Here is a 24,557-nt window from a genome sequence, read left to right as displayed (position 1 = left end):
ATTTTGGTATCTGCTGAACTTCTGTGTTTATTTCTCCTTGCAGTGATTGTTGTAAATAGATAACACAAACACACTGAGGATAAATACAAATATTCCACACTGTCCTCCACTGAGAATGGGGAGAAAGGCTCATTATGATGGATTAAGAAAAATTAGGCTGTAATTAGTCCTACTTCAACTGTCTGCACGGATCTCAGTTGTTTCCTACCCAGCATTCTGGTGTTTAATTGAGTTAGGTTGATGGAGTATATAATTAGATAGGACTGTATTAATGTCCCAGGGAAAAAAAAAAATCTCTCTTTTTTTGCATCAGCAATAAAGGAAATCAATAAATTCCAGTGAAATTCCCCCTCTCCTCAACTGGGCTTTGACAGGAAAACTTGGGTTATTTTTGAGCTTTTTGAATGCTGAAGACTTCAGTTAAATGGGATGAAAATCTGGAAATATTTGGTTTGCAACTTCAGCATTTTCAGCACCATCCAGAATTCTCCTTGCAGGGTTGTGCCTTGGTCTGTCAAAGGGATGGAGGAGATTGGGTAAAATATCAAAGTAAATTAATGATGATGATGATAAAGAAAGGAAAAATATCACAATTTGTTAACAGCTGCACTTCTTTTCAATTTTTTATTTATTTAATTAATGGTTTTGGTTGTTTTATTAGTTTTTATACAGTATATTTTTATTATTGTAATTTTTAAAATTCTTTTTCACAGTATTATTTTTCATTACAATGTATTATTACAATGTTTTACACCAATTATAAAAATCTGTTTTTAACAGAGCATAGAGATTTTTTTGTCTTGAATGGAACAACTGTAAAAGATGCAGATCTTTTTCCATAAGTAAAACTCAAAGTCTTTATGGGCTGAATTCTGGTGGAGGTTTGTGTTTTAAAAACATCCAAGAAACTCATTCAGGTAAATTATTTTGTCTTCCATGTGCAGAATGTTCCAGCTAATAGAAACATGCAATTTAAGCTGAAATAATTTGTGATATAAATACAAACACATGGATGCTGTTTTCGAAAACAGAACAAAACCCTCAGCTCTACATTTAAGCTCCTTGACCCTGCACTTGTGATTTATTAACAATTTCATTTCATAACCTGCTAATTTTAAGACAAATCCTGTTGGGGTGTGACATAAAAATCAAAGTTTTTACCTCCACATGCATCTCATGGATTGTTTTACCATGGATGGTATATTTTATATATTTATATTCTCACTTCTTTCTCTAAACTAGGATTTTTTCCCAATATTTCAATGAAATAACATTTCAGCAGAAAAATATCTGAAACTTGGACTGTTTGTTGTCTGATTCCTACTGCCTAAAGCTGATTTTGTGCTGTTCTGTGAGCAGTGCATGAGCACATTTGGGTTTGATTGCAAAATGTCTTTTCCTCATTTCAGGCTGTGAAGGGAAGAAACCTTAATTTGAACTTCTAGCTAAATTATTTATTCACACATCCACACACAGTACAGATGGGCTGCTATATAAAGTTCAAATCTGGGCTTATTTTGGGGATTAGAGCTGAAGAATGACTCTTAAATTGTATTTTAATGCCAGCAACTCTAACAATATATGAATTACAGCTTTTATTTAACAGGACTTGGAATAATTAATAAAATAGTGATTTAGACCCAACTTGGAATATATTTCCAAAATTCTGCACTGATTCCACTTTACTCTTCCTTTTACTCAACCCAACTGTTGTTCCTCACTTGAGTTTTGAACATTTTGAAATGTTTCATTTGAAAAGCGTTTTCATTTTGGAAAGTTCATGTAGAAAATTGCTGATCATTAATTTAAAACAGAATTTGTGGAGTTTGCAGCAGTAACTGTGAGCAGTTAATGTGGCAGAGCTGAGGGTGACACTCAAGGAAACATAAAAATGAGAGGATGGACACAAAAACTGGAGCTTGACAGTGGTGACAGGTAATAAATGATAATTAAGAGAAGAATTCTGAATAATAAATAATAGAAATCCACACAGCTCAATGGACCGGTGGGTGATAATTTCAATTTTGCTTTCAAAAATTTCAATTTTGCTTTTTCTCTGCTTATTCTAGACAAGCTCAGCAAATATTTAGCTTTTTTTTTCTAATTTCCCAGAAAATGAGGAAATTTTTAATGTCATGGCTTTGAGAACAGGCATTGGGGAAATAAATAAATAAATTTCCTTTATTTATTTCCCATCAGAGAGCAGAATTTATCCACTCCATCCATGAACTTTGTTCATTTGTTGGGCTCCATGATACTGATGGTGCTCAGTAAATCTGTTTTTCAAGTTTGCTTGAAATGAAAAGTGCAGGCAAAGTAAAAAGTATTTTGAGGCAGCAAAAAGAACAACTTTAATCATCAGCATAATGATAAAATTTTAGATACTGCCAAGCTCATCAGAGTGCTGGATTCCTGCACTAAAATATCCAAGCCACTGCTTCAGAGGCAAGTGATGGATGTGATTTCCCATGGAAATTGAACCTTCCTGAATGATGACTTGCCTTTTTTTCCACCCCTGAAAATCAGAGAAATTTCAGACTTTTTATTTTGCTAATCATTCAGCTCAGGATAATTGTATTTGGGCGGGGTTCAGTTTCTTGCTTGGTGAGTGTTTCCCAGCTTCCACTTTTTAAATGTGATTTGGCACAGGGCAAATATTAATTATCTGTAGAGTGAGGTGTTTTTGCAAGCTGCTGTGCATGGCAGTGCCCTCAGTAGTGCAGGAAGTGTATTTTGTTCAAGTATTCAATAAATTCATCCCTAGAGTTGTGTTGGTGTGCCAGAAATCTGTCCCTGACTTTGGTTGGGACTGTCCTGTGACGTGCTCTGATTCCAGGGCTTTTTCTTAGAGGAAAACTCCTGCTGGAAGGAGGAAATTTAAGGCAGGAAAAGGCTTAAAAATGGACTTTGGTTTGTTTTGGTGGCCCTGCAGTAATTCTGCTGCCAGCTCTGCTCTAGAAGTGTTTAAGGTGTGACAGAGGAGGGGAGGAGGTGGATCCAGGGAGAGCTCCCAGCACATTGCAGGGCCTGCAGGGGCTCCAGCAGAGCTGCAGAGGGACTGGGGACAAGGCCTGCAGGGACAGCACCCAGGGAATGGCTCCCACTGCCAGAGGGCAGCCATGGGTGGCATCTTGGCAATGAGGAATTCCTGCCTGGGCTGGCATTGCCACAGCAGCTGGGGCTGCCCCTGATCCCTGCAGTGCCCAAGGCCAGGCTGGAGCAGCCTGGGATGGTGGCATTGGAATGGGATGGGCTTGAAGGGCCCTTCCCACCCAAACCATTCTGGGATTTGGGACACTCAGAATCCATCCCCAGGGATTTTTATGGAAGTTGGGGATGGAGAAGGGAAGGGAGACCCTTCCTGGAGTGCTGAGATTGCCAGTGAAGCCCCCAGAGCCCAAAATCCCTTCCTAGAGAGGAGTCGGGGTGGGGATGGATCCAATGCCAGGCTGGGAGAGCTGGGAATGGAGGGAATTCCCTGGAGAGGGAGCCTGGGGTGGGATTTTGGGAAGGGATTCCCAGAGCAGCTGGGGCTGCCCCTGATCCCTGCAATGGCCAAGGTTGGACACTGGGGCTGGAGCAGCCTGGGATGGTGGGAGGTGTCCCTGCCATGGCTGGGGTGGCACTGGGTGGGTTTTAAGGTCCCTTCCCGCCCAAACCATTCCAGGATTCTCTGGTGGCTTTTGATAACTGAGTTTTTTGTGTGTATCTGCCATCTCATCACCTGTGACCAGGTGGTGCAACTTGGGTAACTTTTCTCTTGAAAAATCCTTTCCTTGACTAATGCAGACAAGAGCTGATAGAATATTCTGTCTTGGTTTGAAAAGCCAGGTGTCTGCTAAGGAAGGCAGGAGCCTCCCTTGAAATGGAAAATGCAAACCCCCTCCCTTATAATTTTGAAATTAAGGGGCTCTCAGGCAACGATATGGGAGCAGGAATAACAGTTCTTTACTCAGAAAATTAAAATACAAATGCAGTATTACCAAAAAATTCCGAAAACCACAGCCAGAGTGAGAGCAGGCCCTGCCCCCTGTGTGTCAGGGGGTGTCCCAGCCCCATGCCAGGGGGGCTCAGCCCTCCTGCAGTGCCAGCTGTGGCTCTGCTGCAGCAGGGATCCTGCACAAGGGGGGAGTTTTCCTCTGCAGCTCCAGGGCTGCTGCAGATGGGCCTGGGCTCCCTCTGGCCATGCAGGGCAGCAGAAAGCTGCTCCTCTGGCAATGCAGGGGGCAAAGGCTGCTGTGCTGTGCCAGGCTCAGATTGGATCCAGGTAGGAATGCTTGGCTCCTCCCCTGGGCGGAGCATCTCCCATGGGATGCTGGGATTGGCTCAGCCCTGCAGGGACACTCAGTGGCCATGGACAGCAGAGATCTCCTGCAGGGAGGGTTGGCTGTGGGAGAGATAAAGAAACCTGCCCCATGGACAGAGAGAACTGCCCCACCTCTGACAGGTGGGGATAAAATACAAATCCCCACCCACATCTTTCAACCTGAGACATTCCCTGGGAATGAATTGTTGGATTCTGTTCTCTGTGGCTCACTGGGCTCCCGAGGATGTGACATTTTATCTGTCACCAGCTGCACAACTGATTGCAGCCTCTGTTTGTGCCATCCTCATCTATTTGGAGGAATCTTTTTAAACTGTAAATCAGCTTTGACTCCACCCTGGTGCACAGAGCTGCTCTGTGATGAGTTATTAAAGTTGTAACCATGAGATTTTTTATTTTTGTTGTGCTTCAAGAGGGTCTGTAGATAACTGCTCATCACTGGGGTTTCATTGATGCTCTGAGTGCTTTCCACAACCTTTTTTTTTGTCGTGTCTCAGCAGCACATTGCATAAATGATGAGCTCTTAGTAAACCTGGAGTAAAGAGTTGGTGCAGAACAAATTCACCAGCGAAATGTAAAGTGAGAGAAGAATGAAGAGGAGTATTGGACAAGAAGCCTTTGGGAAACTGCAAACCAAAATTGTTATGTTAAAATCAATACTGGGCCTTGACCTTTCTGTGCTAGTGGATACTCTAAAACTTCCTATTGATTTCTGCTGTAATGACATGTTTATTCCAGTTTCCTGGCACAGGTGTGGAGAACAAGGGGGGAAAATAAAATTATGGATTTCTTTACAATGTTCATTTTATGTTTCAGTGAGTTAAAGATATGAGGAGCATCTTAATGTATCTTTAGTTCATATGGGGAGCTAACTAATTGTGGTGAAAATGTCTTCCAAGCATTCTTTTCCTCCTAAATTATTATTTTTTTTCCCAAGTAATCAGCTAAGTTGAATTGGGAAACCTGCTTTTTCCTGTAGGATTGTCCTCAGGGGGAGCAAAAAGCTCTTTTTTAGGTAATAGTTATTTTGTCTTCTGCCACAGGGACCTGTTGGCATTGTTTGGATTAAGTGGGAAAAGAGTCTGGAAAACTCCATCTTCAGGCAGAGAAAAAGCTGGGAATGCTCCAAAGCAGTAAAAATGATGATAATTGTTTTGACTTGGGATAGCTCAAAAATGAGAGTTTAATATCTCCTGGCAAGAGAAACTGCTCTGGTGTGGTAAAACCAGAGATCCCAACCGATAATCACATCGAGAAATGCAAGGGGATTTTTATCTTATATCACTGATTTTATAAAAATTTAAAATAAACCCTTTTTCCTTGTGTTGGAACCCTGGGTGCTGAGAATTGGAGATTTCTGTGCTGCCAGCACTGACCCCCAGAGAACCCTGCACTGAGCTGAGGCCTGGAGAAGCTTCCAGAATGGAATGATGGAACTGGGACTGTGGGTGTGCAGTTTGAACAGGAGTGTGTGAGATCACAGGCTGGGAAACCCAGAGTTTAAGGGTTTAGAATGCAGTAATGGATATAAAGCAAGATGGAGGTTTTGGGGCAGTGCTGGTCCTTCTTCTTCACCTTCTTCTCCAGGGGTTTGGGTGGTTTTGTGTCATTGGATAAAAAAGTCCCCATTGCAGGGCATGGGTGGTTGGGTATTGGGTTAAAAGTGAAAATAATTTAGGTGTCATTTATTAAAAGGCCTCGTAGAGAGAGAGATGGGGCTCCATTTTTAGTTTGTTATTGAAGTGCTGCAGAACTCAGGGTTTGTGAGACTGTGACAGATAACCACTGATAAACATCTGAGTCCCAACAAGAAATACCATCTCACACGTTTAACCCCAACCTTGGCAAAAAGAAGATAAACTCAACAACCTGCTGTCCCTCAATTCCTAATTATCCCAAAGGCAATCAGCAATTAACTCCTTGGAACCCTGGGTGCTGAGAATTTGAGATTTCTGTGCTGCCAGCACTGACCCCCAGAGAACCCTGCACTGAGCTGAGGCCTGGAGAAGCTTCCAGAATGGAATGATGGAACTGGGACTGTGGGTGTGCAGTTTGAACAGGAGTGTGTGATACTCAGAGTTTAAGGGTTTAGAATACAGTAGAAGATATAAAGCAAGATGGAGGTTTTGGGTTGGTCCTTCTTCTTCACCTTTTTCTCCAGGGGTTTGGGTGATTTTGTGTCACTGGATAAAAAAGTCCCAATTGCAGGGCATGGGTGGTTGGGTATTGGGTTAAAAGTGAAAATAATTCAGGTGTCATTTCTTAATGGGACAGTTTATCCTTAAAAGGCCTTGGGGGGAGAGAGAGATGGGGCTCCATTTTTAGTTTGTTATTGAAGTGCTGTAGAACTCAGGGATTGTGAGAGTGTGACATGGATAAGAACTAATAAACATCTGACTCTAAACAGAAAATATCATCTCACACATTTAACCCTAACCTTGGCAAAAAGAAGATAAACTCACCAACCTGCTGTCCCTCAATTCCTAATTATCCCAAAGGCAATCAGCAATTAACTCCTTGGAACCCTGGCTGCTGAGAATTGGAGATTTCTGTGCTGCCAGCACTGACCCCCAGAGAACCCTGCACTGAGCTGAGGCCTGGAGAAGCTTCCAGAATGGAATGATGGAACTGGGACTGTGGGTGTGCAGTTTGAACAGGAGTGTGTGAGATCACAGGTGGGAAACCCAGAGTTTAAGGGTTTAGAATGCAGGAATGGATAGAAAGCTAAGACAGAACTTTTAGGGCAGTGCTGGTCCTTCTTCTTCACCTTCTTCTTCATGAGTTTGGGTGGTATTTTGTAATTAGACAGAAAAATCCTCATTGCAGGCTTCCAGTGAATAGTTATTAAGTTAAAAGTGAAAATATTTAAGTATAATTTCTTAATTAAATAATTTAACCTTAAAAGACCCTATAACAAAAGATTGTTAACCATTTTGTACCTTACTAATGAAGAACTGCAGAACTCACTACCTATAAAACTATAATGTAAGTAAAATTATATAAAATAAACACCTAAATCTAAACACAAACTATGGCCTCAAATACCTTCAGTCCCAACCTCAACAAAAGAAAAAACCCAATTTAAAACAAAAGAAAAAAAATCCAAAACCCAGCATTTAATGGATTGTGTGAGGATAATAATAATAACAATAATAATACTTATTCATTAATTATATTGTTATATAATATTATTGTATTATAAAGTATTATATACTGTTATATGATACAATAATAATAATAATAATAATAATAATAATAATAACAATCCAAACTATAATAATAACTTTAAAACTTGAAATTTAAACAAAAAAACCCCTTGAAGTGTCAAAGGGCTCCTCCAGCCTCAGGGCTGTGAAGATTTTGGCCTCACATCCCACCTGGAATTCCTCTTATTTTTCCTTCCCAGCCATTCCATCTCTCCAACATTTTCCACCTCTCTGAGCAGACACTTCCCTTGTCTGATCTCACACTCAGCAAAAGATTTGGATTCAGACATTTATTAATTCTTATTTATATTGCGCTCTTTATAAATGCTGTGTTCTGTAGTGTTTAATAATTTAAAAATGGAGATATATTTCATTTTTATAAGGTTTTTTTAAGGATAAACTGTCTAATTAAGAAATGATTCATAAATCATTTTTACTTTTAACTTAATAACTAACTACTTGTGTCTCATAATGTGGATTTTTTTATTTAATTATACAATATTATTTAAACTCATGAAGAAGAAGGTAAAGAAGATGGACTAGTTTAGTTTTAAAACTTCCATCTCGTTTTATATATATTATTATATTCTGAAACTTTAAACTCTTAGTTTTTTATTAGGTGACATTATACACTTATATTTAAACTATACACTTATAATTTTAGTTTTATGAATCAATTTTGCTAGTTATTTTTACAGCTTTAGATCAATGCAGTGTTCTCTTGGGGGTCAGTGTCTGTCAGAATAGAAAGTCTAAAATTCCCAGCAGCCAGGGTTCCAACAGGTGCCTTTTTGGGCAGCTCTTCAAAGCAGGAAAGTTTAGTGTGTGATTTTTACCTGCAAAATGCCAGGGAAGCATAAAAGTGTTTATCAGGTCGGGAAGTATCAAACTGCCTTAGAAGCCCGTTGAAGTTTTATTGTTTTCAGTGAAAAAATGTTTTGTTTTCAGAAGGAAAAAAGGTTTTTTGGCAATGGCAGAGTTACTCTCCAAGGTTTCCTGCTCTGATTCTCCATTAATGCCATTATGTCTGGCTCTCAGGATATGGAGAGATGAATCTTGGAGATGGGAGGTGGAAATTGGAGAGAGCAGAGCTATAATTCACTCCTGCCTTTATAAACCCCAATTTTCAAGGGCTTATTTTTCACATGGATTTTAAAACCTGCCATCTCAGCTGACAGCTTGGATACTGAGCTTCATCTTGATCAGTTTATTTCTAGGAGAGATGGGAAAATGACTTGGAGCTAGTGAGAGAGCATCCACAAAAATAATCCTGCTTCATAGTTTCAGATTCAGGTAGGAAAGAGGAAAACTATTCCCCCCCTGGCAATTTTAAACAAACCTTTGCTTTCAAACTGCTGAGCTCTTTCATTTTGAAAAGCAGCAAATGAGCAGCAGAGAAACACTTAAAAATAGTAATAATAATAATAATGATACTAATAAAATTTTTTCTAACTGTCACTTCATTTTAATGGATAATTGATGCTGTCATAATTCCAGGACTGCTGTTGCAGATCCCAAGGGGAAGGATATTAAGTTGGGAAGTAATTTCAAATGGAGTTATGTGGCTAGCTAAATATACAGAAATTATGTAAAGCAGTTTCACAATTCTAACTCAGGTTCTCCGTGTCCCTCTGGCATAAAAATGGGAATTTGCTCATCTGTTTTGCCTCTATATAATACTGATCTAAATGCACCTATTTTAAAAGTAATGGCTTTATGAAGTGTAATTAAAAATCCCCTCAAACAACCTGCCCCCCTTTTTACTCACCCCTCCTCCTTCCAGCACCAAACTCTGCCCCAAAAACACTCCCACAACTCAGGAAGCTCCAAGAAAACTCAACCACTGACAAGAGTCACTGTCCTTGTTGCTCTGAGCGTTCACGAGCTGTCCATGGAAGTGCTGTTGATAAATTGAATTAATTGGAGTGAGTTGAGTAGATCACTGAGATTTGAAACGAGTCTTGGATCTTCTGGTCAAGGCCTGGCACATAAAATCCCGTGGCCGTTGTGAGGGATTTTTCCTTCGACAGATGTTAGGCTGGGGTTGGAAGGCAGCTGGGAAAGGGAGAGGGAGAATGAGGGGGTTCTGCTGGATGGTGTGGCTTGGATTGAGAGTTTGGGTGATGGGACAAGTCTGGTGTTTGAAATAGGGTGGCTGAGGCAGTGGTGGTTATGTGGGACGAGGTGGAAAATAACCTTAAAATTGTATTTTCAGTGTTGGCTTGGGTTTGAGAACAGACATCATGGAATTATGGAATCATGGAATGGTTTGGGTTGGGAGGGACCTTCCAGATCATCTCATTCCATAGGGTAAGGGCCACCTCCCACCATCCCAGGCTGCTCCAGCCCCAGTGTCCAACCTTGGCCATTGCAGGGATCAGGGGCAGCCCCAGCTGCTCTGGGAATCCCTTCCCAAAATCCCACCCCAGGCTCCCTCTCCAGGGAATTCCCTCCATTCCCAGCTCTCCCAGCCTGCCATTGGATCCATCCCCACCCCGACTCCTCTCTAGGAAGGGATTTTGGGGTCTGGGGGCTTCACTGGCAATCTCAGCACTCCAGGAAGGGTCTCCCTTCCCTTCTCCATCCCCAACTTCCATAAAAATCCCTGGGGATGGATTCTGAGTGTCCCAAATCCCAGAATGGTTTGGGTGGGAAGGGCCCTTCAAGCCCATCCCATTCCAATGCCACCATCCCAGGCTGCTCCAGCCTGGCCTTGGGCACTGCAGGGATCAGGGGCAGCCCCAGCTGCTGTGGCAATGCCAGCCCAGGCAGGAATTCCTCATTGCCAAGATGCCACCCATGGCTGCCCTCTGGCAGTGGGAGCCATTCCCTGGGTGCTGTCCCTGCAGGCCTTGTCCCCAGTCCCTCTGCAGCTCTGCTGGAGCCCCTGCAGGCCCTGCAATGTGCTGGGAGCTCTCCCTGGAGCCTTCCCTGCTCCAGGGGAACATTCCCAGCTCTCCCAGCCTGGCTCCAGCCCTGCAGCAGCTCCATGGATTCCTCTGGATTTGCTCCAGCAGCTCCAGGTCCTGCTGGTGTTGAGGGTCCCAGAGCTGGAGACAGGACTCCAAGTAGGAGTTCAGCCTAAAGAAAGATCAGAATCCCCTGATCCCTTTCCCCTCCTTGTCTCTGGAGCACGTCCCAAACTCCTGTGACAGTGTGGGATGGACCAAAAATGAGGTAGGATTTATTGGGATGGACCAAAGATGAGGGAGAACTTACTGGGATGGGAAAAGGTCAGTGCCAGCTCAGGGATCTGCTGGAATCACTTCACTGTTCTCAGCACTGTGTATAATGAATTAAGGGTAATTTATATTCATGTATGGCGAATGTTAAGGAGGAGCAGTCACCCTGAGGAAGAAGTGGGTATGGAATAAAGAGATGGAGCTCTCATTAAATTTAATCATGTGAAGTTCAAGCATAACTGCTCAGAAGTGTGATCCCTTCCCTCTTCTGCCTGTGCCAGTCATGAGAGCTCTTGGTCACTCGTGATGGATTTGTCAGAAGGTTTTAATGGTGCTGGGTCTGGTGGCTAAAGTGGGGCCAATTTGGGTCCCTGTCATCACATTTGACTGGTTTTGCACTCATGAAATGATGATAAATCTGGGTTTGATGAGATGTGTGAACCTTTTTGAGTTCATATATTCCCATGATTTTAAAGCTTCAGCATTTTGGGTTTGGATTTGGAATCTTGAAATCATGGAATCTTTGAGGTTGGAAATTCCTTTAAGATGGAGTTCAAGCATTAATCCAGCACTGGCAAGCCACCACTAAACCACATCCCCAGGTGCCACATCTTCAGGTTTAAATCCCTTCAGGGATGGGGACTCCAGCAGTCCCTGGGCAGATGTGCCAGGGCTGGACATCCCTTTCCACGAAGAAATTTTCCCAATATCCAAGCTAACCCTCCTGTGGCACAGCTTGAGGCCATTCCCTCTCCTCCTGTCCCTGTTCCCTGGGGTTGGATCCCAAATCCTGCCCTGGCTGTCCCCTCCTGTCAGGGACTTGTGGAGAGCCACAAGGTCCCTCTTGTGCCTCCTTTTCTCCAGGCTGAGCAACTGGAGCGCCAAAAATTTGAAAGCAAAATATCCTTTTGACACCACAGCTTTCAGGTGCAGAAAAATGATATTTTCTGTTAATATTTCCATGATTTGAAAGGTTTAAAAGTGCAATTTCTGAACAGTTGTTAGGAATGTGATTGCTACTAATGTTAGGAACAGCTCCTGTCACTTGTGCTGTGCAAAGTCTTATGTGAGTGGAGAATAATGTTTTTAATGAGTGAACAGTGGTAGAAACTCCAGTTTTGAAGAACCTTTTTGTATTTTCTGTGCCTTGACCTCTCAGATTATTTGTTCCCTATCTCTTTTCTTCATTATGTGTTTGTAAAATCAGAAGAATTGTATCCCAAATCCTGCCCTGGCTGTCCCCTCCTGTCAGGGACTTGTGGAGAGCCACAAGGTCCCTCTTGTGCCTCCTTTTCTCCAGGCTGAGCAACAGGAGCGCCAAAAATTTGAAAGCAAAATATCCTTTTGACACCACAGCTTTCAGGTGCAGAAAAATGATATTTTCTGTTAATATTTCCATGATTTGAAAAGTTTAAAAGTGCAATTTCCAAACAGTTGTTACGAATGTGATTGCTACTAATGTTAGGAACAGCTCCTGTCACTTGTGCTGTGCAAAGTCTTATGAGTGGAGAATAATGTTTTTAATGAGGAAACAGTGGTAGAAACTTCAGTTTTTAACAACTTTTTTGTGTTTTCTGTGCCTTGACCTCCCAGATAATTTGTTTCCCTCTCTCTTTCCTTCATTACGTGTTTGTAAAATCAGAAGAACTTGAGGTGATTTCCCTGACTTTGCAGACAGGTGAGATGGAGTCAGGGAAATCTCCATTTCACACCTCTCAGAGCTCAGCTTGGAGATGTTTTGCTGACGTCTCTCACATCCTTTCAAACCCCTCGGCAGCTTCGCCCATTTCCAGCCGCGGCTTTCCGTGGCGCGTCCCGCTCATGAAATATTGAAACTCAGCCCTCACAGACATCATTCCCTCATCAATATTGCAGCCTGCCCTAAACACATTGCTCAAAACATTTTGGATCCTTCTGTGAGTCCATCAGGAGGAATTAAGGAGCTTGTTGAGGTCCAGGAAAGCAGAAAACCTCATGAATCCTCCTCGTGCTGTAGCATCTCCAGTTGGAGTGAGTTTTTGGGGTCCATATCATTAAATTTTTCCCTGGTTCATAGAGGACAGGATGATTTTCTTGACAGTGGACTTTGAAACGGGGAATATTTTGATTTTTGCTGGGTTGGAAGTAGTGAAAAATGACACTGTTCGTGCTTTAGGCCTGAGTGAGTTTATGGTGGAACGTCACAGATCCATCAGATTGTGTAGCTTGGAGACTGTAATAAAGATAAAACAACTGGCAGGTAATCACTGCCCTGAAAAAATAGCAAAAAGGAAATGCTTAGGCTTTGATAGTGTAATAAATTTCCAATATCTGAAAATAAGGGCTGGAAATGACAAATCACTGTATTTCTCTGAGAGTATTGTTTGCCAGTTTTGGATTTCTGTGGATTCTTGATTAATGGAGAATAAACTGTGAAGTGGCCATCAAAGCACAAAACTAGTATTTTTCAGCTTTTCTCAGTGTGTTGCTGTTGTCTCTGAATTAAAAGGTGCTTTTTCCTTAATTAACATCTGCAGGTGTTTTTCAAGAACAACAGAAATGGATATTTTGAAGTAAACAAAAGAGGGAGTTCTTGTGGATTTAGAATTAAATTACTCATCTTGTTATTGTGGGTAACAGGGGTCATGCTGGGCATGAGGAGAGTCCTGGGCCATAAATCCACATGGCAAAATTAACAATTTGCTTTTCTTGAACTTAATTAAAAACTAGATGTGAAAAGGATGGAAACCACTTGGAGTGCAGCGAAGTTTTATCAGTCTTTTTTTTTTAGAGTGTATTTTTGTTTTTCTGTGATACAGAAAATTCCTTGGCCCTCAGAGATGATTTCTTGTTTGGGTTTTAAATTTCTGTGTTTCAAATTCTAATTGGAAAGTGGAGCCAGTTCTATATTTGGCTTCTCTTACCTTGTTGGACTTGATATGATGGTTGTCAGTTATTAATTTTAAGTTGTGATTTAATTGAGAAATTATTTTTTCTCTTGTTTTGCTTTGTGTTATTGTGTTGTTATTACTTGATTTTAAGGGATATGGGTTAAATGTTTCAGTCTGTTTTAGATAATGCACTGAAATATTTGATAAATTCACAGGTAAATTCTCTTGTGCTTAATCTTGCATGTAGGACTTTAATAGTTCAAAAGCTGTACAATAACAAATGCCATTAAAATCCCACATTCCCTGCTCTTCCAGAAAGAAAAGAGAGGAATAAAAAGCTGGAATGCAGAAGCAGAAATGTTATTTTGGTGAAATATTTTCCCTTTGGTCTGAAGCTCTGCTGGAGAGGAGGTTGGAATGGGTGGTTTGATCACATGGATTTGATTTTTGCACCTCCAGCCCATATCTCAGAAAATCAAAATTAACAAAACCTGGCTTTTTTTATTTATATTTTAAGTATATTTAAATTTTTTATATTTATATATTTTTTATATCTGGGAGTATCTTCCAGAATTTGTTTTGCTTGTTGTTGTGTGATTGCTCCTCGAGGTGATGTGGTGTTCAACGTGAGCCAAATCTGATTTAGAGGTGGAATGTACTGCAAACATTATTTTGATTAAAGTGACTTCAGGACTAAAACAGTCCAAAATTTGTCTTACAGTGGAGCCTGAATATGACAATGTGATAACAAAAATACTCAAATTCTTGTTATGCCCCTCTGACAGGAATAAATCTTCTGAGATCCCTAAATCCCGGGTGATTGGTTTGTCAGGATTTACCCATCCTCTTACAAAAAAATACAGATACATAAATTTTCTTCACAGCATTAAGTTTAGAGTGTTGAAGTTCTCAATGACAGTGCTGGGGAGAGGCAGGAATTGTTGCTTTTTTTGTGTTGGTTGTGTGCTATAAAGCAGTTGAGAAATGAAATATTGCGAAGTGTTAACGCAGATTTTAACTGGAGCTGCTTCTTAATGCTTGATGTGTGTTTTCCAACAGCACCATGAGAAGTGATTGCCTTGCATGCCACACTTCATTAAATCAGCCACTCCACACTTCTTAAAGCAGTATTTCATAATTATTTAGAAGGATTTTATTCAAAAAGATATCAATTGTGTGGGGAAAATGTACAGCCAGCAGCCTTTTCTGCTGCTTCAGCAGCTTTTTGAACATCCTTTCTGTATAAATGATCGGTATAACACTCTGTTGTCTGGAGTTCTGTGCTCAAACACAAGAACCATTAACTCGAGCCTTTATTTCTGCTGTAATTAAAAATGTCACTTGAAAAAAAAATTCCTGTGGAATTTCTGGAGTAGTGACAAGTTTATATATATATACATACATACTTTTTTAAATTTTATTTTTTCCTTTACTTTTGCCTAGCTAATATAATTTATAGATAATAATAGAATTTATTACTGTAAATCCAGCTGCTGTTTGCCTTTATTTGGTACATGCTGAATGCCAGGAAAATGAATTTGCAATGCCAAGGAACAAAACCCTACTGGAGGTTGACGCAGGCGAATGTTTGCGATCAGCGGGATCTGCAGAATGTTTGTTTCATTAAGCTCCTACAAGCCACCCAATTATGCAACTCAAATAAATGAAAATGACTTCAAAATCCCGCTTATTTTGTTCAAAACTCTGCTGAATTTCAATCAGTTGAGATGGCGGTTTAGGGATATTGTTTTGGGAGTAAAAACTGCCCTAAATAAAAGTTTTTTTTGAGGAATTTAACTCGTTGTGTTGTGTGATCCTGGTCACACAAATGAGGGTGGGAGTTGATAAAAAAGAGTTGGAATTTTTTTTGAAGGTGCTGCCAGGAGCAGTCTTGGACAGAAAAAAAATCCTTTTTGGCCTAAATAGTAAAAAATTTGATAATGAAATAGTGTAATTTTCTTTCATGGTAGAACACCCTGCAAGGAAAAGGAAAGGGAGGAAAAAAACAAACAGTAAAATGCATTTTCTTTGACTGAGGTGACCTGAGTGTCTTGATTTAAATGAGAAATTAGGAAGAAGATCCAATTTGATGTAAAGAAGAATTAAATGTAAATGTCTGAATGTTGAGGGGTTGCTTCATTTTGGGGTTTTTTGTTCATGAGGGTTTTTTGTTTTTTAATTTTTCATAGTTTAGAATATCGTAACTTTTGGCTAGATTTTTCTGCTCTTTTATATGTAAAATATGTTTCATATCTTTTAATTACTCTGCTGTGTACAGCAGCATAAAGAGGTGACCGTTTTTAATGGAAAACCACTTTTAGGAGGTCAAATCCAAGAAGGATGAGGAAGGATCTTCCTTCAGTCTCGAGAAGCATTAAATGCTTTTTATTGCTCACCAGAAAAAGGTGCTGAGACTACTATTTTGACACTTTTTTTCCTTTTTAGGCAAAACATGATTTCTCCAATCCAAAAGACAACCAGCATGTTTTGACTGTGCTGTGTGAAGGATTGTTATGATTGTATGAAGGATTTGTTATATCAATCCTGCTGAAGTAATTTAGGGGACCTTGGGAAATCACTTAATGGAATTTGGTCCATGTCTGCATAATCTTGAGTTTTTTATTTTTTTTTTTCTTTTTTAGCTGGAGTAATTGAAGATGCAGCTTAATAAACTTTTATAAAGATTCCCAGTTGGTTGCTGCATTTCAGAGGGTTTGGAGCTGAGCACTGAAGTAATACATCTTGTAATTGTCTTTTTTCCTCCCTACCTCACTTAAATGTATTCCCTGGGGAAGAATCTAATGTACTCTAATGCTGGTACCTTTTACAAAGTGACCCAACTCATTAGGATTTGTTCTCCAGAGCTCCCTTGACAACAGATAAATGCACTGAGAATATTGAAGCTTCCTCTCCATCACTCTTTCAAACAAAAAAAAAAACAAAAACAAAAAAAAAAAAAAATCTATTTGAAACCCAGTGTTTCATAGCTCCATTACTGCTCCGAGTTCCGTGCTCGGTGTCACAACACACAGGTTTTATTCACTGAGTGTTCCCATGAAAATGAGACACGGTGTGCTTGTCTCAAGTACTCCATTGAAGGTTTCAAATCTATTTATGGCTTGTGACATAGAAACATTGAGAATTTTCTGGGCCTGAAGTTGCCTTTATTAACTCTGTTGCAACAAGTTCAATAACTATTTTCTCTGCTCCTCTCAGACGGCTGGGAAAGGTTGATGATGGTTCTTCGATCTTCGTGGAGCTTGGGAAATGGATGAAGTCCTTGGGTTTATGGTGTGTTTAGGGAGGAAAGCACTTCCAAAGTGCAGGAAAGCTTTCAGGTGGAGATTGAGTGCCTGCTGGCTGCTGGGAGAAGGATTTTCCCAGAAAAATGGTTCCATAAAACCAGACAAAAACCCAGCCAACCAACAGAGTTCTCTGCAACTTGTGCTGGTGTTCGCAGGGGTCTGAGGATGAGGGAAAGATGAGGATCTGACTCCATGTTTCAGAAAGCTGATTTATTATGTTATAATATATATTGCATTAAAACTATACTAAAAGAAGAGAAGAAAGGATTTCATCAGAAGGCTGGCTAAGAACAGAATACAGAAGAATGATAACAAAGGTTTATGTCTCGGACAGAGAGTCTGACTGTGATTGGCCATTAATTAGAAACAACCTCATGAGACCAATCCCAGATGCACCTGTTGCATTCCACAGCAGCAGATAATCATTGTTTACATTTTGTTCCTGAGGCTTCTCAGCTTCTCAGGAGGAAAAAATCCTAAGGAAAGGATTTTTCATAAAAGATGTCTGTGACAGCAGCTTACTTAAAAATATATTTAATTGAATCAGCTTTAATTTATATGATTTAATGAGCAACGATGTCGAAACTTGTAGCTTTTGTGTATTCAGATTTTGATACTTCAATTAGAAATAAACTTCTGGATTTCTTTTAGTGAATATTTGTATTTAAGTGCCTTAAAAAGCATTTCTGTGATGGCTTTTAAAGCGACTTCTCTGCTTTGGAACAACACTTGGAAAGTAGATTTTGGGTTTTCTCTCAGCCTGAATCTCCCTGCACCTCCTGTAGGTTGAAACAAGAGCAAATGTACGTTCGGGATGAGCTTGGCAAGCTGCTGGAACGGGAGAGGATCTCCTCAAACGAGCACCTGACCCGAGCCATCCTCCGCGAGAGAGCGGCCACCGAGGAGGAGCGGCAGAAGGCTCAGCGCTTTGTGAGTGCTCACGGGGTGGGGAGGGAGGGAATTGGGCAGGAAATCTCACAGGTATGTGTGTGCTTGGGTCTCTGAAAGTGGAATTTGAGAGTGAAGTAGAGGTGGGAGCAAGTTTTGGTATGGAAGAATAGTGGATGTGTAAATTGAGGATTGCCCAGCCAGTCTTGCCGGACAACTAAGAAAGCAAAGGTTGTGTCTCTGAATGTGAAATTTTAGAGTGAAATAGAGGTGGGAGCAAGTTTCGGTATGGAAGAATAGTAGATGTGTAAATTGAGGTTTGCTCAGCCAGTCTGATTTATTAAAAATATGGATATTGATCTAGTACCGATATCCAACTGTGATGGACAAAAAGCTCTCTAACAGTTTAGGGTTAGAAAGTGTTTATTGCGGGACAGCTCCCAAATACACACCACAGTTTACAGGTGATTCCAGAGTCCTTTTATCTATACAAATATTGAATGCCCAAAATACAAAGCATATTCATAACTTTGGTATATCCCATTCCCAGTATGGATATTGATCTAGTACCGATATCCAACTGTGATGGACAAAAACTCTCTAACAGTTTAGGTTAGAAAGTGTGTGTTTATTGTGGGATAGCTCCCAAATACACACCACAGTTTACAGGTGATTCCAGAGTCCTTTTATCTATACAAATATTGAATGCCCAAAATACAAAGCATTTTCATAACTTTGGTATATCCCATTCCCAGTATGGATATTGATCTAGTACCGATATCCAACTGTGATGGACAAAAACTCTCTAACTGTGGGATCTCAGCACCTCAGGATGGAGGTGCGGAGTGGCCGAGACCACCCTTGGGGGCCTCGGGAGTCCTGGAATGTTGCCAGAAGTGTCTGGTGGCTGCACTTTGATCCTACACAGGAGACGACGCCTGTATGAGGACTGGGAGGAATTCACTGGGTGAATGGTGAAGGGATAAGTTAGTTAAAGTGTAAAACACAGGGTTTAGGATTTTGGTACAGGGGGGTCTAAAGAAGTAAGATGGAGGAATTGGGGCGTGTCCTGTCCTCCTTCTTCTTCTTCTTGGCCTCCATCTTCTGTGGTGATGGTGGCACTTTGGGATTGGTTATTACTAGAAGTGCACCGGTTAATAAGGGTAGAAGGTATTGGGGAAAAATGATAAATATTGTACACGTAACTTTGAGTATAAAGATAAGTGACCGCCCCGGGGGCTTGTGGAGTGTGCCCATGGCTGACTTGCTGTGCAGACCTCTGTCGGGCTGAAAGAAAATCTTTTAGATAAACAATTAATAAACACCGAGACCGAGACAAGATCAGAAGTCTCTCCTCGTCCTTTGAAGCGCCGGCTCTTCAAGGCCATCCCTGGGCCTTTCCAAACAGCCTAAACAGCCTAAACAGCCGAGAAACCGAGCAAGTGGCTTCCCTGAGCTATCCGGCAGAACATAAATCAGCCGAGCAAAGAAAAACATGGAAAATTTACATCTAACAGTTTAGGGTTAGAAAGTGTGTGTTTATTGTGGGATAGATCCCAAATACACACCACAGTTTACAGGTGATTCCAGAGTCCTTTTATCTATACAAATATTGAATGCCCAAAATACAAAGCATTTTCATAACTCTGGTATATCCCATTCCCTGCTCCATGTGGTAATTAGTTCAAAGGCAATTAAGCATGCATAGTTTGTTCCTTGAAATGAGTTGGTGGTCCCTTTCATGGGGAGAGATCCCAAAATGAGGAAGTAAATGAAGTCTTCCTTGTTCTGAGCTTTCTACCTTTTCAAGGCAAATACCACAAATGAACCCTTGGTAGAACTCCCATTCCTGTCTTCAATTGGTTTCAGAACACAGGAATTTGTCTTATGTTCCTACAATTGTCTTGTGTTCCTAAAAGCAATTTATCAGTTTCTATATTCTTCATTATAAACCCAGCTAACCAAACATTGTGTTGACAAGTAATCAGTTATTAGTTAACTACTAACTCTTAACTTCATCAAGGCCTACCCATTTATTTTAATTAACTCCACTAAAGCTTATCTCCAACTAAAATCTTAGCTCCTCTAAAATCTCTAAATTCCTTCAAGTTTAAGTCTCAAGACTTGCTGACAACTAAGAAAGCAAAGGTTGTGTCTCTGAATGTAGAATTTGAGAATGAAATAGAGATGGAAGCAAGTTTTGATGTAGAAGAATAGCAGAATTCAAGATCTGTACCACAGGGAAATGCATTTCTGTGTATCCTTTGTCAGGATGCTTGAGAAATTCCATATTATGGATATGAAACTGCTTTATTTAGTTATTTGGCGGTTAATTTTCACTTGCTTCAGAATATCAAAGTTAGCATTTGTGTCATCTCAGTTTTGATCAATCTTCATGGTTCCATCTGGGAAATTCAGAAATATCTGGTGGTTCTTAGGTTCAGGTTTGTTATCACCTAACAGATATTTTCCATTTCCACTTGTTCATTCTTTGATGGGTGTGCTCTAAGATTGCAAGGAGGAATTTTAAGAATTTTCCACTGCAAGAAAACTGAAAAACAGCTTTAATCTTAAACTGTGACATACTAACACATGTGAGTGGATAGCACTGACCATAATATGGTAATTATAGTAGTTATGATAGGCTAAAGGTAATAGTAAAGGTATTGGTTGGTTCTTATATATGAAGATGCTCAGCAAAGAAAAATTTATAATGCAATGTAAGCAAAATTAAAGGGTCTTCAGGCCTGCCTGCAGCTGGAGCTGAGAGCTGTAGATGTGGCTCTGTCACCCATGGCCCTGCTGTAACTCTTGGATACAATAAACTGCATTTTGAAGGCTCTTACTCTCAAATATTTACAGAAATCACAGATTGTCCAAGCAGCTTTCTCCTCAGGCCTATTGGTAGAAGAGGAGAGCAGATATTTTATTTTATTTTTTTTTCATGACTAGGTAGCAGCATGCCATTTTATTTTGGTTAAATATCCTTCTTTTAAGGGGTTTTGCTGCTTATTTCCAACTTTGGAACCGGCTCAGTGAAAATTCTGTTGAAAAGATTCATCTCTCATTAGAGCTGATGTATTAAACCTTCTGACAAGGAAATTGGAACATATGGTTGGCTGTTTTCCTCAGAAAACTGACATTATACACTTCAGTCCACTTCAAATGTCTGACAGATTTATCACTTCCTCTATAGAGTGTTTGCTTGCTGTACTGAGTCTCTATTGACTCTTCTTTCTAACAATAATCATTATTGTATGACGTGGGAATATGCTTTAAAAATACAAATATACTTGAGTGTGAATACTAAAGAAATCATTATTTTCAAGGCAAAAAGTTGAAAATACTTAATGTGAGCATTGCTGTGAAAATAAATGGGAATTACTTATGTCAGCAGCAACATAAATATTTGTTGAGCTCTGTAAATCTGGAGTGAAATCCAAAGTTTTTCAGGTTTATGGGTTGGTATCTTAGTAATCAATCACTTCAATAAGCAATAGCTTTATCTGTGCTGTGGGAAATAAATCTGATATTCCTGTTATTTTTCCAAATTCCAATGTAAAATCAGACCAATTCCACCTCAGTGCTGGCGTCTTTTCCAGCCATTTCTGGATTCTTTTTCACCTCTGTGCTAATGTTATTGTTGAATAATAATTTCAGTGTTGTAAACAAATGTTTAATATTTTGGCATTGTAAAACATGGGAACAAAGGAGAATGGAGAGGAATTATGACCAAGGTACAGCCTCTGTTATATGCCTTAAATCCTTGGATTCTTAATGTTGTGTGGGAGAGATAAGGGTTTTGTGGCCTGGAGCTAATGAGGAGCTGAAGATTTATAATGGAGATGATTATTTGCATAATTACTGGGGGTTTGCATCTTTTTCTCCCTGTTGTGGTGATTTGGGGAAGCACAAGCTGGATATAATGATATATATATAAAATGTATATATATAATATATATTTATATATATATAAAATATATAAAATATATTTATATATATATAAAATGTATATATATATATATATATGTAAAGTTAGCAGCTATGTCTTCATGGTTTTGATCAATTTTGATCAATCAAGTATATATATAATATATATTTATATATATATAAAATATATAAAATATATTTATATATATAAAATATATATATATATATATATATGTTTATATATATATATATATATGTAAAGTTAGCAGCTATGTCTTCATGGTTTTGATCAATCTTCCTGGTTCCATCTGTGAAATTTGGAAATATCTGAAGGTTCTGGGGTGCAGGTTTATTTTCCCTACTCCAGGTTTTCCATTTCCATTGTAGCTTGTTTATTCTTTGAAGTGGGCACTCTAAGATTACAAAATAACAAGAAGGTTTTGTCTATTTCCTTAAAAATGAAAATACTGAGTAATTCTCACTTTCCTATAAGTCAGCTCCTTTATTTTCCTTTAATTGGTCAGATTTTATTTATTGGCTTCACTGCTTACCCTACCTGTGCATTTATTTCCTGTATCAAAGCTGAATTCAAAATCTCTACCACAAGAAAATGCATTTCTGTGTAGCCTTTGTCAGGATGCTTGAGAAATTCCATATTATGGATATGAAACTGCTTTATTTAGTTATCTGGCTGGTTAATTATCACTTGCTTCAGAATATCAAAGTTAGCAGTTGTGTCATCTTGGTTTTGATCAATTTTCCTGGTTCCATCTGGGAAATTCAGAAATACCTGGTGGTTCTTGGGTGCAGGTTTGTTATCACCTAACAGATTTTTTCCATTTCCACTGTAACTTGTTCATTCTTTGAAGTGTGTAGTTTTAATATTGCAAACTAGCAATAAGATTTTGTCTGTTTCCTTAAAAATGAAAATGCTGAGTAATTCTCACTTTCCTGTAAGTCAGCTCCTTTATTTTCCTTTAATTGGTCAGATTTTATTTCTCTGGCTTCACTGCTTACCCTACCTGTGCATTTATTTCCTGTATCAAAGGAAAATTCAAAATCTCTACCACAGGGAAATCATTTCTCTGTGTTCTTTGCCAAGATGCCTCAGAAATTCCATATTATGGATATGAAACTGCTTTATTTAGTTATCTGGCTGGTTAATTATCACTTGTTTCAGAATATCAAAGTTAGCAGTTGTGTTGTTTTGGTTTTGATCAATTTTCCTTGTTCCATCTGGGAAATTCGGAAATACCTGGTGGTTCTTGGGTGCAGGTTTGTTATCACCTAACAGATTTTTTCCATTTCCACTGTAACTTGTTCATTCTTTGAAGTGTGTAGTTTTAATATTGCAAACTAGCCATAAGATTTTGTCTGTTTCCTTAAAAATGAAAATGCTGAGTAATTCTCACTTTCCTGTAAGTCAGCTCCTTTATTTTCCTTTAATTGGTCAGATTTTATTTCTCTGGCTTCACTGCTTACCCTACCTGTGCATTTATTTCCTGTATCAAAGGAAAATTCAAAATCTCTACCACAGGGAAATCATTTCTCTGTGTTCTTTGCCAAGATGCCTGAGAAATTCCATATTATGGATATGAAACTGCTTTATTTAGTTATCTGGCTGGTTAATTATCACTTGTTTCAGAATATCAAAGTTAGCAGTTGTGTTGTTTTGGTTTTGATCAATTTTCCTTGTTCCATCTGGGAAATTCGGAAATACCTGGTGGTTCTTGGGTGCAGGTTTGTTATCACCTAACAGATTTTTTCCATTTCCACTGTAACTTGTTCATTCTTTGAAGTGTGTAGTTTTAATATTGCAAACTAGCAATAAGATTTTGTCTGTTTCCTTAAAAATGAAAATACTGAGTAATTCTCACCTTCCTATAAGTCAGCTCCTTTATTTTCCTTTAATTGGTCAGATTTTATTTCTCTGGCTTCACTGCTTACCCTACCTGTGCATTTATTTCCTGTATCAAAGGAAAATTCAAAATCTCTACCACAGGGAAATCATTTCTCTGTGTTCTTTGCCAAGATGCCTGAGAAATTCCATATTATGGATATGAAACTGCTTTATTTAGTTATCTGGCTGGTTAATTATCACTTGTTTCAGAATATCAAAGTTAGCAGTTGTGTTGTTTTGGTTTTGATCAATTTTCCTTGTTCCATCTGGGAAATTCAGAAATACCTGGTGGTTTTTGGGTGCAGGTTTGTTGTCACCTAACAGATATTTTCCATTTCCCCTGTAGCTTGTTCAGTCTTTGAGGTGTGTACTCTTAAGATTGCTAAATAGCAAGAAGGTGTTGTCTGTTTCCTTAAAAATGAAAATACTGAGTAATTCTCACCTTCCTATAATTCAGCTCCTTTATTTTCCTTTAATTGGTCAGATTTTATTTCTTTGGCCTCACTGCTTACCCTACCTGTGCATTTATTTCCTGTATCAAAGGAAAATTCAAAATCTCTACCGCAAGAAAATGCATTTTTGTGTATCCTTTGTCATGTACTGTGAAGAATTCTGTGTTTTAGTAAACAGCTCCAGCAGGTTTGTATTTTATGGAGCCCAGATTTAATTTCTCAGATTCTTCTTGGAGAAAAACAAAAGTGTTCCTGAAGTGTCAGTAAGAAAATAAATTCCTTTGCTGCTGCTAAATTGTTCAAATAATGCAATGGAAAAGAAATTATGGTGAGGAAGGAAGAATTTGATTTTTCCTTTGTAAAGGGTGCTAATTCAGGTTTTAATAAATGTAAAATGAAATCACATTTCCCATTCTTGAAGAATAATTTTATAGTGCTATCCCAAAAGTTAGAATTAGCTTTTTATACAAATGAGGGAATAAAGAAGGGATGAAATGATG

General features: G+C 39.3%; 1 protein-coding gene across 1 annotated transcript in view; it reads left to right on the top strand.

Moving 5' to 3' along the window:
• The window catches only part of CHCHD3 (coiled-coil-helix-coiled-coil-helix domain containing 3), a 159,740-nt gene that overhangs the window by 26,573 nt on the left and 108,610 nt on the right, over window positions 1–24,557 (top strand). Inside the window, exon 4 of the mRNA XM_058805107.1 lies at window positions 17,673–17,817. Coding sequence (XP_058661090.1) covers window positions 17,673–17,817 — 145 coding nt within the window. The remainder of the gene's footprint in view (window positions 1–17,672; window positions 17,818–24,557) is intronic.

Source organism: Ammospiza caudacuta, chromosome 5 (genome assembly GCF_027887145.1).
Source record: "Ammospiza caudacuta isolate bAmmCau1 chromosome 5, bAmmCau1.pri, whole genome shotgun sequence".
Classification (NCBI taxonomy): domain Eukaryota; kingdom Metazoa; phylum Chordata; class Aves; order Passeriformes; family Passerellidae; genus Ammospiza; species Ammospiza caudacuta.
The sequence above is the reverse complement of the archived record's forward strand: the minus strand, read 5'-3'. Positions and strand labels throughout refer to the sequence as shown.